General features: G+C 37.4%; 1 protein-coding gene across 1 annotated transcript; it reads left to right on the forward strand.

The window, feature by feature from the left end:
• Positions 1-5,501: 5,501 nt before the first annotated feature.
• On the forward strand, positions 5,502-14,122 carry LOC127454324 (myosin regulatory light chain 2, smooth muscle minor isoform-like). The gene is made up of 4 exons (XM_051721442.1): positions 5,502-5,599; positions 9,825-10,032; positions 10,552-10,713; positions 13,295-14,122. The coding sequence occupies exons 2-4, from the start codon at positions 9,846-9,848 to the stop codon at positions 13,465-13,467; spliced, it is 522 nt and encodes a 173-aa protein (XP_051577402.1). The 5' UTR covers positions 5,502-5,599; positions 9,825-9,845; the 3' UTR covers positions 13,468-14,122.
• Positions 14,123-14,844: the final 722 nt, after the last annotated feature.

The following is a 14,844-nucleotide window of genomic DNA, read 5'->3' on the forward strand; positions in this document are numbered from 1 at the left end:
CATCGTGTTTGCCACCAAGTAGGCCTGCAGCCGGTTGCAAGGAACCCCTTAGTAACAAATAGCCTATTATGGTTCTCTTTACTTAAAGCTGAAGGATGTAATTTCTGCACCACTAGTGCCACTAAACAGAATTGCAAAAATAACAATGTTTTCTGAATATGACCCCCACCTGCTTTTGATCGAACAAACAGACAGTTTGTTCAATTAAGTTACAAATTTCAGCTTTAAAGTGTTTCTTGCAACTGGACCCTGCACAATATAGCTAAACAAATTATATCTAATTATTTCAGCCTTTTATATATCTTAATAATTATATATTTGCTCTGAAATGGCTTAAAAGGCTGATTTTTTCCAATCAGATTTCACATTTCAACCATCAGCCATTCTTTTCAATTAGATCCAAAATGATCAATTTAAGAGGTAAAATTACATAAAATATTTAGTTCAAAATAGTCAAGCCACACTGTTTTTCACTACGATTTCATTTATACAGGCTTACACAAATATAACAATACTTAGTGGCATATTAAAACGATAGTTAACTAAATATGTTTTTACTGAATCATGTTGGTACGTTAACATGGTGAAATGCCACGCGGGTTTCCAGTTATGACGCAAACAAATAGTTGAATCAGACTTATGAGTCGATTCATCGTGGACAATTACTGAATCAAGGAAATTCTAACTTCTAATTAGTAGTAGTGTTTAGCTAGTGAAAAAATCGATGTGTTTGAACGAATCTTTTAACTGAACCGTTCTCGTTCATGTCCATTGTTTCTGCTGTGAACGACTCAACGCTTAACAAATCAGTTGAATGATTCAATGACTCTTTCATAAGACATAAAAGACACTCAGTTGTCGCCACCTACCGGCATAAATCCATTAATCAATGACCAATCTTTCTGGTGAACGGATTCAACAGACTGGATTCACTGAGATGAATCAAAATCCCCATCACTAATAGTTCGATTAGATAAATATAGCATTCTGTTGCAATTGATTACATTTTCAAGTGGCAAGAAACGCCTTTTCAAATGCTTTAATAGCCTTTAAAGAGGTCATGACATGCCCTTTTTATTATTTTAATTTGTTCCTTATGGTTCACTTATAATATAAGTAAAGGTTTTTGCACAAAAAACAGTCATATATTTGTAAAACATGATCATTTTCCACCCTAATTCTTTGTCTCTGTCAGAAACGCTCGGTTTTGGTGCTGTTTCTCCTTTAAGACTTGGCAACGCCCACTGTTCTGATTGGCTCTCTGCTCTTGACTGATTTTCTCTTTCTCCTTGCCATCTCACTGCTCACCTACTGGGTGGGCTACGGACTTGATAAGGTAAAGTAGGCGTTGATGTGTTGTGGAGGCAGTCAGATTCAAATGACTAATTTACGCTGTGATTGCGGTGGTAGAAAGCTTATTCTCGTTGGATACATACTGTATGTCAATAGATCACGGAAAATTTGAATCGTCATGTCATGACCCATTTACAGCCATACGCCTGATGAAAGTCTAGAGTGGGAAGATATTTAATTTCAATGACACTATGAGCTATGTCTGCTGTAATGCAGATGTTATGTCTTCTGGTATGAATACTGCAAGTGGGATGAATTAGGGTGAATTTAGGTAATGTTTTTACATTTACATAATGGTCAATAAGTAGCCCAATTTATCTTAATTCACCTTAATAATGAATATACTTAAAGTAAAACACAGTGCAGTCAAAAAGATCACAATGGAAAATACTTCCACAGCAAAAGGTTTTGTCTCTTGATATTTATTTTAATATGTCATAATATGTGGTTAAAACTGCTCAATTACACCTACAATTAAAGGAATATTCCATGTTCAATACAAGTTCAGCTCAATCGAAAGCATTTGTATCATAATGTTGATTACCACAAAACTTATTTTGATTTGCCCCTCCTTTTCTTTAGAAAAAGCAACAGTGAGGCACTTACCATGGAAGTAAATGAGGCCAAACTGTAGATGTTAAAATACTCACTGTTTCAAAAGCATAACCACAAGACGTAAACAATATGCGTGTTAACATGATTTAAGTGTGATAAAGTTTCTTACTAACCTTTTCTGTGTAAAGTTATAGCCAATTAAACCCTAAAACCCTAAAACAACCATAAAACAACTATTTAACTTTACAGCTGAAATAATACAGTTTTAACAGAAGAATGAATGTAAAGTGCTTTTATAAAATTATAAGCTTCAAATTTCTGCCTTTAAACCTTTAAGCTCTGAAGGTGTTTTAAAGTGTTTGGTATCATTGTAAAGAAAACTTTTCAGTTTTTTTAATGATATAGATTATGATACATTCTGAGACTCTCAGCCTAAGAAACTGCTGAAAAATCACAAAACATATTGAGCCATATTTATTTTTCTAATTTGACATTATATATCTCTGGGTGTAAATAAGGTGGCTTTTGTTTTGTTTCCAATCATGTCAGCTGTATCTGAGAAAAATGTTGTGTTGATATGACAACAAAATCAAAAGTCATAGCATTAAAAAATAATTAATCATAGTCTCCAAGTGTCCAAAAGCCTCTCCAAATAAATAAAACATAATAATTGTACATAAGAACTAATTACACATGCAAACACGACAATGACTAAAAGTTTGCATAGCATGCAGACATGATTTTAGTAATGAGATTTCACAGAATGAGTTTCATTCTGTGCCATTTGAGTCATCATTGAGACTGTGTCATTTACTTGGTGCCATCTTCTGGTGACCATATGTCACATTGTGCTTCGTGTGGAATATCTAAAGATCTATGCATTTGATTACCTTGTGTGTGGGCTCGTTATAAGCGAAAACACGGCATATAAGCAACACCAACATAATGATCAAAGACATATACTTAGCTATTACTCGCTATATTTTTGTCTGTGAGTAAAACAAATAGGCTTGTTGTGTTCTACTCTTTGAGAGCTTTCCAGCGATATATGACACTATATGGCTATTTGATCAGTTTGATGTTTTTACTGATTGCAATAATATGTACAGTGCCAATATTTTTAATAAATTATCAAAACAGATAACTTCTGATTTTCTGTAAATTTCAAAGCACTTGTTCAGTTTTTGGTCATAATGTCTGCATGCATTGGAAAGTAAGAATTTCTAAGCTTTCAAACGATACCCATTTTGTGTTGGTCAAGACTGTAGTTGTTAATATTTTGACGATATGGGCCCATCTGAGCTTAAATTAAACATTTCAAAAATTGGCCCCATTCACTTCCATTGTAAGTGCTTCACTGTAACCTCGATTTTTGCTTTTTTTAAAGACAGGGAGGGACGAGTCTAAATTATTATTTGTTGTTATTAATATTATGCCACAAATGCTTTCGATTAAGATTAACTTGTACTGAACCCAGAATATTCCTTTAAATGAGCCGCACATTGCTAATCTTTGTCATTATTAAAGTTTTATGTATTTTTAGCTATTTACAGTGTTGCGCTTGTCAGTTTCGTTACAGCGACATACTAAAGATCATCTCTTAAACTTAAAAAGAGTAAAGTTGGAGTTGGGGTTATCTCCAGTGCACCTACAGAATTAGGTGGTAATACATAAATCCCAGTTACATTGCTGTCAATCAAACCAAGAGCGAATGCTCTTCCTGGAATGTGTGTGTGCGTTTACACTTTTCAAACTATAGCTGCCTAAGTTTATGAGACTTTGATGTTGTCATGAGCTTGTGTATTTTCGTCCCTCATCAACGAAGCTTTATAATACTGGAAGAAAATATGTTTGGCTGACCCTGGGAAGTAGCATGCGCTTACACAGCTGTTGTACTGCTTAATACACTAATAAACTAACTACAGGTCTTGAGACTTAATGCTATACAGTATTCTGCAGAATATATCCACTATATATGAAGTTATAAACCTTCAGCATACTATACTTTGCATACTTAAGCCCCATTATACCATACATGAGTGCTATAATGAGCTGTCAACATTGGGACAATATTACATACTGTACATGCAGAAAATATAACGAATATATATGCCAATATGAGCTTTATAGGTCAACCCTGTTTTGCAGGTATTAAAATAATATATATATATATATATATATATATACGTAGGTTGATCTTTGCCTGAAACTTTATGTGTAATACTGAATAATCAGTAACTACTGAAATAATGTCATGAATGATGGGAATGTTGTTTATGTGTCAACATGTCAGGAATGTACGCTCTGTTGTGACCATACATTATAACACAGTGCTGTTATCCAGATTAAGTTTAGTAGTGTTAAAAGTTATAAATACTTCTATATTTAAATGCAAAATAATGTATTTATGGAAAGTTCCTGCTCATGAATCATTTGACATTTGTGTTAAATACAGTAGGATTTTGTACAGTTTTTCCTTCAAACCTAACCCTTATTCCTTTGCTTTAAATTCAGTTCTCAGAGCAAAGTAAATGTCATATTATGTAGTCAAAGGGGAAATTCTAAAACTATTTTAAACAGAATTTTGCTAACTCTTTTGAAATTATTATGCGTGCTTTTTATGACTTAATATTAACTGAGAATATTTGTACTTTTAAAAATGTACTGTATTTGCCACACCGCAGGACCATTTAAAAGGAGTGTTGGGTGTAATGCATTACTAAGTAATTAATTACTGTGATTAAATTACTTTTTCATTGAAAAGTAAAGTAAGGGATTACTCTTGATCACTCTTGATCATTTAATTACAGTTACTTCTGATGTAATTGTGTTAAATACTTTATAGACTATAGAACAATTCTATATATATAAAAATAGCGTATGTAAAATAGAAATTTAACGTAAAATGTTAAAATATGTTTTCTAATTTAACGCCGCCCCCTTAAATTCTTTGGCCAGTTCATGAATAATTTATTTGATTTTATATGATTTATTTAACAGTTTCATGTCTATCCTTGTATTTTTCATCCAGTCAAGGTTGATAAGGGTTTATAAAGTAATTAGTAATAAGTAATGCAATTACTTTTCAGACGGAGTCATTAGTACAGTATTCTAATTACACTGTAGAAGATGTAATTAGTAGTTAGTAATGAATTACTTTTTAGAGTAACTTACCCAACACTGTTTAAAAGTAAAGAGACAAAAATGCTTATTACAAATTGGTGAAAAATATTTAAAATAACTAATATTACTTATATGACATTTTCATAATCCAAACATTTTATGGCTTGCTACTATCAAAACAATAAAAATGTACATGCGCTAAACAGGCAAAATAGAATTAAGACCGTATATGGTCACGTTTAAGAACGACGATTACGTAGCCAGAGTGGGGGCGTGTCTGGATAAACCAACGTGGAACAAAAGGGGGTTTCATAGTCATCTTAGTTGATTAATTAATGGGACCTCATGAGAAAAGTATAGATATTACATCATATTTTTTCTCACTTAAATCTCTTACGGTGTGCTGTTTGTTACGGTTGATTTTTGCCAATCTTTATCTTTCCCCTGTGACCCCCTCACTTGTGAAATGGTCTGGTCCGAGTAGGCTTGCGGAAGCGCCGCTGATATCCGGAAGTTTGGGCGGTGGTTGAACACGGTGGAGGATTCAGCTGTCGATCTCGTTTGTTAGGTGAGACGTTTATTCTTATATGATTTAATCTATATGGGCTGTTTTCACGCAGGTTGTTTCATTTCATTATTAAGTACAATTTATTTTTATATAGTTACGGAAAACACATGCGCGCAGAGTGAATAGTCGAGTTAAACAAAACCTTTTTATTTTTTGTTTATTTAAGCATGTTATCCAGTTGCAGTATTTATTGAAGGAACGCTCTTAAAATATGTATTCATCATGTTATTCATTGTGACAGTCTCTTGATTCCTGTGTTATTACTCTAAACATGATACCTGCTTTAGGCCCTAGGATTGGGATCTGCCCTCATTAAATTAAATGTGCTATAAATAAATCAAATGGGTCGCAGATGTAGGCTATGATTGATTCAGAGAGCATCAGTGTAATGGATTATTGGTCACTGGTCAAATGTTTGTGTTTGTACTTTTGAAATTAAGCCCTTGTACCTGTTTGATTTTTATGTTGCAACTTTACAAGGCTCATCAGTAAGGATTTTATCTTCTGAATATTGCCTGTAGTTTAGAATTATTATTTTTTTAAATCTATTTTTCCATTAAATGTTAAGTTCTTTGCAACAAAATATAAGGTTTCGTAATTTGTAATAATAGCTGGAATTTGTACTGCTATAACGCCACAACAGCTATGCATTCATAAACAAACTTTTGCTAAAAAGTTCTCCAAATTTCGAATTGTTAATCCGCTTGATATTTTTATTGTGACAAATTTAAATCCGCAGAATTTCACATAAAACCTAATTAAGTTTGCAGCGCTTTAAAGCACAGGTACAAGATCAGTGCGGGATAAGTAAACTAAATATAACTAAGTAAACCAAGGGGCCGTTTACACGACAACGTTTTCAACTACAAACAGAAAACTTTTTATGCATTTTGGCTGTTCGTTTACACGACAGTGGCGTTTTGGGGCCTGAAATCGCAAACTTTTGAAAACGGGTTTCAAAGTGCACGTTTTTGAAAACGATGCCATTATCATCTCCGTGTAAACATACAAAAACGTGAATTTGTGAAACGATGAGGTCATGCGCACACGTATTACTCGTTCTGTCTGTAGGCATGCGCGCGAGTACTTCAAAACTACAATGGCGGACTACAGGACTGTGTTTATGCTGCTCAAGATTTTGTCCAGACAAATTGCTCGATGCTTTCGCCATCTTCATTGTTTGTATTCAACGCTCTGTGGAAGAATGCTTATGTGCGCAGGCGCGTAGTGTTTCTTTACCAAGTGACATCACCAACTACTGGCCTGGCATGCATAATGCAGTGCTTTTAGTCGTTTTCGTGGATCCGTGTGAACGGGGATCGTTTTGACAACGTTGTCGTCTGTACGCGAACCTTTTCAAAAACGCAAAGGAAAAACGTTTCAGTTTTAGTACATCGTTGTCGTGTAAACGTACCCTAAGTATACTTAGGTTGTCCGCACAGTTTGGTGACGCAACTTCAATCATCTGCGTGGACTGTCTGCGTGCGGCTCAGATTTTCTCGACAAGTGGACATGCATTGTCAATGAATCCTTCGGTTGTCTGCGTTGCTGATCAGAACACACATCGTATTCATGATGTAAATTTCGTCATCAGCACAGTCTGCTCGGCCCAGATTTTCACGACACATGGATAATCCATGTCTGTGCGTGACGTTGGCGCATGCACCTGCCGTTGACTGTACAAAGAGATTATCACAAAACAGTCATTGTACGCATGCTTTAGAACGTGTTCGTATTTGCTCGCAGTCAAAAGACTATACTTTGAAAGGCAACACAGTCGACCGGGCATGATACAATCCAAAGTGCAGAAAAGCAAAGTATATTTGGGCCTTTAAGGCTAAAGTATTCTTTGGTTGTCTGTGTTGCTGATCAGAACGCACACCGTATGCGTGATGCAAATTTCGTCATTAGCACAGAGTGCGCAGACTGTCTGCGTAGCCCAGATCTTCTGGAAATGCAAATAGTCTTCGTATGTGCACATCGTCGAACACGTTTGTATTCGCTCGCAGTCAAAAGAGTATACTTCGAAAGGCAGCGCAGTCGACTGGGCAAGATTCGATCTGCAACACAAAGAAACAAAGTGAACCCGAGCCTTTAAGGCCAAATATATTTCGCTTGTCTATTTTGCTGATCAGAACGCACCCTGTATGCGTGATGCAAATTTCGTCATCAGCACAGTCTGTGTGGACTCTGTGTGCGACCCAGACAGTCCTCGTCTGTGCGCATCGTCGCCGCATGCGCTTGCCGTTGACTGTACTATGAGTATCACAAAGTAGTGTGCATGCGTTGAATGCGTTCGTATTCACGTACGTTCAAATTCGAGTATACTTTGAAATTCAACGCAGTTGACCGGGCAAGAATCAATCCATAGCACAGAAAAACTAAGTGAACCCGGGCCTTTAAGTCCAAAATATACTTCGGTTGTCTGCGTTTCTGATTAGAACGTGCACAGTATGCATGATGCAAATTTCATCATCAGCAGAGTCTGCGCAGACTGTCCGCTGGGCCGTTTTCTCGACACGTAAGGGTGCCTGGGTAGCTCGGTGGTAAAGACACTGGCTACCACCCCTGAAGTTCGCAAGTTCGAATCCCAGGGCGTGCTGAGTGACTCCAGCCAGGTCTCCTAAGCAACCAAATTGGCCCGGTTGCTAGGGAGGGTAGAGTCAAACGGGGTAACCTCCGCGTGATCGCTATGATGTGGTTCGCTTTCGGTGGGGCGCGTGGTGAGTCTTGCGTAGATGCCACGGTGGATGGCGTGGGCCTCCACATGCGCTATGTCTCTGTGGTAACGCGCTCAACGAGCCACGTGATAAGATGCGTGGGTTGACGGTCTCAGATGCAGAGGCAGCTGAGATTCGTCCTCCGCCACCCGGATTGAGGTGAGTCACTACACTACTTAGAGCAAATTGGGAATTGGGCATTCCAAATTTGGAGAAAAAGGGGAGAAAATTCTCGACACGTGGATAGTCCTCGTCTGTGCCAGTGTCAGTGCATGCCATTGACTGTACTAAAAGAATATCACAAAGCAGTCGTAGTGTGCATGCATCAAACCTGTTAGTGTTCTCTTGCGGTATAATTAGTATACTTTGAAAGGCAATGGGGTCGAATGGCCGGAATTCAATCCAGAATGCAAAAAAGCAAAGTTACCTGGGCCTTGAAGGCCAATGTATCCTTTTGTTGTAAGTGTTGCTGGTCAGAATGGGCACCGTATGCGTGATGCATATATCGTCATCAGCACAGTCTGCGTGGCCCAGATTTTCTCGAAACGTGGATAGTCCTTGTCTGTGCGTATCGTCTACAAAAAATGTATCACAAAGCAGTCGTAGTGCACATGCATTGAACGCGTTCGTATTCACTCGCGGTCAAAACAGTATATACTTTGAAATGCTGACTGCTCGACCGTGTGCTAGGCAATCTGGAACATGGAAAAACAAAGTGCCTTTATTTGGATTACGTTAAGGGGTGGTCACACTAGGCCTTAAGCACGCAATTTTTTTTTCCCGGACAACGCAAAGGGCCGGTATGTGATGTCATGAGGGACGGCTTCTGGTGCAAGTAAATAATACATCACAAAAAACAGGTTATTTAAAATGTTAAAATATATTGTCTACTCACTTTCCTGCAACAATAAAACATGCAGCTTTGAAATATATATTCTTTGTATTGATCCAAGGGGTCAGCATGTGACTTCTCTATGTTCTATTCGTTACGTGTCCTCTTGTCATCCAAAACTTTAACTCTTGTACACATCGGAGCTTATGTTTCCGGTCTCCTGCTTTCAGATGTGTTGGAATGGGAGTGAATGGAGCGCGATGTGTAGTGTGACCACTCTTTTATACTGGAAGACTTGCTATATATAATAGACACCAGCAAATACCATTCTTGCTACTCTTTAGTGCTAGCTGGCGCTGAAAGATTATAACTGTTGCTTGCTGATGTGAGGCATCTTGCTTTTAGGGAAGAAATGTTTCTTCGTTATCTTTAAAATATTGTTTTTTCTTCATATGACTAGTTTTCTCTTGCCCTTGTTAAGATTTTACATTCTTTACCAGAGTTATGATCCTATGCAAACGTTTGCTTTTACCATTGGATTCCATGTCTTTTATATTTTGTTTGTTTGTTGCTAAATGCAAAATTCAGACAAAACTCTGGAGTTCTGTAAATGTAGGAATTCATTAGCATTTGAGCTTGCATGTGATATTTACCTTGTTTGTTTATCTTGCAGCTAAAGCGCAACTCAGCCGAAATGTCGAGCAAATATCGTGCCAAGGGAAAGGCCCCCAAGAAGCGCCCCCAGCGCGCGACTTCCAATGTCTTTGCTATGTTCGACCAGTCACAGATTCAGGAATTTAAAGAAGCGTTCAACATGATTGACCAGAACCGTGATGGCTTTGTAGATAAGGAGGATCTGCACGACATGCTGGCGTCTCTCGGTAAGGTTTCACTGGCTGTCAAGACCACTATCTGTTGCCTTTAAGGGACATTTCACCCAAAAATGACAATTCTCTTATCATTTACTCACCCCCATTCCATACCGGATGTGTTTGGCTTTCTGTTGAACACAAATGAAGATTTTTGGAAGAATATCTCATCTCTGTATGTCCTACAGAGCTGAGGTATTCTTCTAAAAGTTTTAATTTAATTTTAGGATGATCTTAAACTGGGGAATGTGTGGCGTAGTGGGCTAAAGCACATAGGTGGTAACCAGAAGGTTGCTGGTTCGATCCCCACAGTCACCACCATTGTGTCCTTGAGCAAGGCACTTAACTCCAGGTTGCTCCAGGGGGATTGTCCCTGTAATAAGTACACTGTAAGTCGCTTTGGATAAAAGCGTCTGCTAAATGCATAAATGTAAATCTTACCCTTTAAGTATTGGGCATTAGTTATAAATAAAAAAAAATAAAAATTTCTCTCAGGATGATTAAATTCATATTTTTTTCACTCTCTTTCAGGTAAGAACCCAGCAGATGATTATTTGGAGGCGATGATGACAGAAGCTCCTGGGCCAATAAACTTCACCATGTTTCTCACTATGTTTGGAGAGAAGCTCAATGGCACCGACCCCGAGGAAGTCATTCGTAATGCTTTTGCTTGCTTCGACGAGGAAGGAACAGGTAAAAACTTGTCTTCAATCCATGTGGGTCGTTGACAAATAAGGTTGTTGGAGATAATAAAATCTTTTTAAAAATCTAGTCTAATCGTGTCCATTTTGGTTTCACTCGTGAAAAACATTCAAGCATACCTAAAAAAAAAATGATTTAATTACTTTAAAATGTCAAGTGGTGTAACCATTAAATAAAAGGTATTACAATATGTTCCTTGCTCCTTAAAAAACACGTGAGTGTACACAATGTAAATATTCATTTCTAAAAAAGTTTTTAAATGTATTTTTCAAGGTAAAAATATCATACATTTGAGTCACGAATATCAAGATTAAAATGTGTCTATAAAAATGTCAAAATGTTTAATACTTAAAAAAAAAAAAAATCCACAAAGTTATGATAAAGTCTTAACGGTTTTGTTGTATTCCGGTCATTTTTACCCAGACGAAAAAAAATGAATCCAATTGGAATAAAATTCCTTGACATTGTTCACACATGGTATCTGAAAACACGCAAAAAATTGGACAATTTTCTATCACTCAACAACAGAATGGCTACCTGCATGTTGGTTACACCACCTGACTTTGATTTGGTGTGCAACAGTTTTTGAAACATAAATAATGCTAATATCAATACTACTTAAGCCAACATTTCTCATTCAAGAATTTCAGCTTCTAATGAGACTTTTATTCCCTTTTTTTAATGTCTCTGGATGGTTACACTGCTTAGATCTGTTTTACTTTAACGAAAAAATATCAAAAGGACTTTGAAAAAATCAATTGAAATCATGACAATTACAGTGCATCTGGAAAGTATTCACAGCGCTTCACTTTTTCCACATTTTGTTATGTTACAGCCTTATTCCAAAATGGATTAAATTCAATATTTTCCTCAAAATTCTACAAACAATACCCCATAATGACAACGTGAAAGAAGTTTGTTTGAAATCTTTGCAAATTTATTAAAAATAAAAAACCAAAAAAACATCACATGTACATAAGTATTCACAACCTTTGCTCAATACTTTGTTGAAGCACCTTTGGCACCAATTACAGCCTCAAGTCTTTTTGAGTATGATGCTACAAGCTTGGCACACCTATTTTTGGGCAGTTTCTCCCATTCTTCTTTGCAGGACCTCTCAAGCTCCATCAGGTTGGATGGGGAGCGTCGGTGCACATCCATTTTCAGATCTCTCCGGAGATGTTCAATCGGGTTCAAGTCTGGGCTCTGGCTGGGCCACTCAAGGACATTCACAGAGTTGTCCCGGAGCCACTCCTTTGTTATCTTGGCTGTGTGATTAGGGTCGTTGTCCTGTTGGAAGATGAACCTTTGCCCCAGTCTGAGGTCCAGAACGCTCTGGAGCAGGTTTTCATCTTTCCCTCGATCCTGACTAGTCTCCCAGTTCCTGCCGCTGAAAAACATCCCCACAGCATGATGCTGCCACCACCATGCTTCACTGTAGGGATGGTATTGGCCAGGTGATGAGCGGTGCCTGGTTTCCTCCAGACATGACGCTTGCCATTCAGGCCAAAGAGAACAATCTTTGTTTCTCATGGTCTGAGAGTCCTTCAGGTGCCTTTTGGCAAACTCCAGGCGGGCTGTCATGTGCCTTTTACTGAGGAGTGGCTTCCGTCTGGCCACTCTACCATACAGGCCTGATTGGTGGAGTGCTGCAGAGATGGTTGTTCTTCTGGAAGGTTCTCCTCTCTCCACAGAGAAATGCTGGAGCTCTGTCAGAGTGACCATCGGGTTCTCGGTCACCTCCCTGACTAAGGCCCTTCTCCCCCGATCGCTCAGTTTGGCCGGGCGGCCAGCTCTAGGAAGAGTCCTGGTGGTTCCAAACTTCTTCCATTTACGGATGATGGAGGCCACTGTGCTCATTGGGACCTTCAATGCTGCAGACATTTTTCTGTACCCTTTCCCAGATCTGTGCCTCGATACAATCCTGTCTCGGAGGTCTACAGACAATTCCTTGGACTTCATGGCTTGGTTTGTGCTCTGACATGCACTGTTAACTGTGGGACCTTATATAGACAGGTGTGTGCCTTTCCAAATCATGTCCAATCAACAGAATTTACCACAGGTGGACTCCAATCAAGTTGTAGAAACATCTCAAAGATGATCAGTGGAAACAGGATGCACCTGAGCTCAATTTTGAGTGTCATGGCAAAGGCTGTGAATACTTATGTACATGTGATTTTTTTTATTTTTAATAAATTTGCAAAGATTTCAAACAAACTTCTTTCACGTTGTCATTATGGGGTATTGTTTGTAGAATTTTGAGGAAAATAATGAATTTAATCCATTTTGGAATAAGGCTGTAAAATGTGGAAAAAGTGAAGCGCTGTGAATACTTTCTAGATGCACTGTATAGTAGAGGTGTATTCATTTAATTGTGTGAATTGCATTTTTTGAATAACTTGACAATAAAATAGCACCCATTGCATCACTGAATCTACTTGCGATTTATCACCAAATATAACAGCAATCTCCTGTAACAATACATCGAAATAATTAATCAGCCTTTTGATGATATTTGATGTATATCTCGATCAGCGTTTATTTATGGAACATTGATTCTTTCTCTCCTAAGGCTTCATACAGGAGGACTACTTGCGAGAACTTCTGACCACTATGGGTGATCGCTTCACAGAGGAAGAAGTTGATGAGCTCTTCAGAGAAGCACCCATCGATAAAAAGAGCAACTTCAACTATGTGGAGTTCACCCGTATTCTCAAACATGGAGCCAAAGACAAGGATGACTAAACAGAAAACAAGCCCCTGTCTTCTTCCTTTTAAAATCCCCTTTTAGGCTAGAGGAATTCTGTGCTGTCCCTTGGGAACCTGACCTGAGCTCTATTATTGCATGTATGTGAGAATGAAAAGTGCACTCTGTAAAAATCTCTTTAGAATAAGACCTAATATATGAATGGGTTGTGATGTAGTATCACAAAAAATGTTGTCACCTTATTACTAAAATCAAAATCCAACACGTGACTGCGCATGATAAAGTTATTCTCTTTGTGGTGTTTGAATTTGGTTCGTGCAACGTTGAGGTTTCAGTGTTTATTATTTTTTCATATATGCCAGTTTTAACAAATTACACTAAGGTTTATGCTTAATAGGTGAAGGTGTTTCTAGGTTTATGGGTCTGAGCGATCATAACTTTTTCATATATTTTGTCCATGTCTAGACTTTTTATAATGGAGTGGTACTTCTAGTTTACTTAAAGTTAGTCGGTAAGTTGTACAATCTCAAACCTCTAAGACAGTGTCTCATTTCTCTTTAAAACTGGAAAAAATAAAAACAAATGTGACAGTGTTACATTTTAGCTGCATTTGAGCTTTTCATGGCCTGAGCTAACTGTGTTTTTACATTTTATAATATAAAATATTTTGAATAAATGACTCCTAAAACAGTGTTTATTGTGGGGTTTCACTTTTGGATGTTGTTAAAATTGTTAATCTTGATGTGAACTTGATCAAATTATGAAAAATTACCTTTGAATGATATCACCAGGTGTTTAGTGTATGCTGGAAGATGCAACTGAACTTTCATCTGGTAAAAAAGCACATCTTCAGAGGGAATGTTAATGCAGCAAAAAGCAACGCCATTTACGCCCGATTGAAAAACTCAAAACTTGCAACACTTGTCCAGTCAGATTTTTAACACGCACACGCTTTCAATGCTGATACTAAATCTCTCATTTTGTCTTTTCTTTTTAGCACGCCTTTTAAAATCATGCCTTTCCTGGTATGAACATTGAACTGTCAGGAAAAAAAAAGTGGAAATATTCTTTATTTGTTGGTGTCGTGACCCCTGACTGAACACCTGTACTATAAAGGCTATATAAACTTGGGCATAAATAATGCTGAACAATTTCTTCACCAGAGCTTGAAATAGGTGTGCATCATGTCTGCCATGATTAATGCAACAACGCTGTAGTTAACAATAACATGAATATTTATTAACAGTAATATATTAATTATTAGCATTAGTTGGTCATAAAATGTGATCTCATCAAAGTTACAAGTATAGACAAACACAATGTGCTTAAGATAACAACACACACAATTATAATCTTTCATGTCTGTATTGAAAACATCCCATTAAGCATTCACAGTGCTGTGGAAAAAGTAAGTG

This window comes from Myxocyprinus asiaticus, chromosome 2, assembly GCF_019703515.2.
Source record: "Myxocyprinus asiaticus isolate MX2 ecotype Aquarium Trade chromosome 2, UBuf_Myxa_2, whole genome shotgun sequence".
NCBI lineage: Eukaryota > Metazoa > Chordata > Actinopteri > Cypriniformes > Catostomidae > Myxocyprinus > Myxocyprinus asiaticus.

Coding starts and splice junctions, on each gene's coding strand:
- LOC127454324 (XM_051721442.1), top strand. CDS start 9,846: ATGTCGAGCAAATATCGTGCCAAGGGAAAGGCCCCCAAGAAGCGCCCC. Junction 10,033..10,551: donor CGACATGCTGGCGTCTCTCG/GTAAGGTTTCAC, acceptor ACTCTCTTTCAG/GTAAGAACCCAGCAGATGAT. Junction 10,714..13,294: donor CTTCGACGAGGAAGGAACAG/GTAAAAACTTGT, acceptor TTCTCTCCTAAG/GCTTCATACAGGAGGACTAC.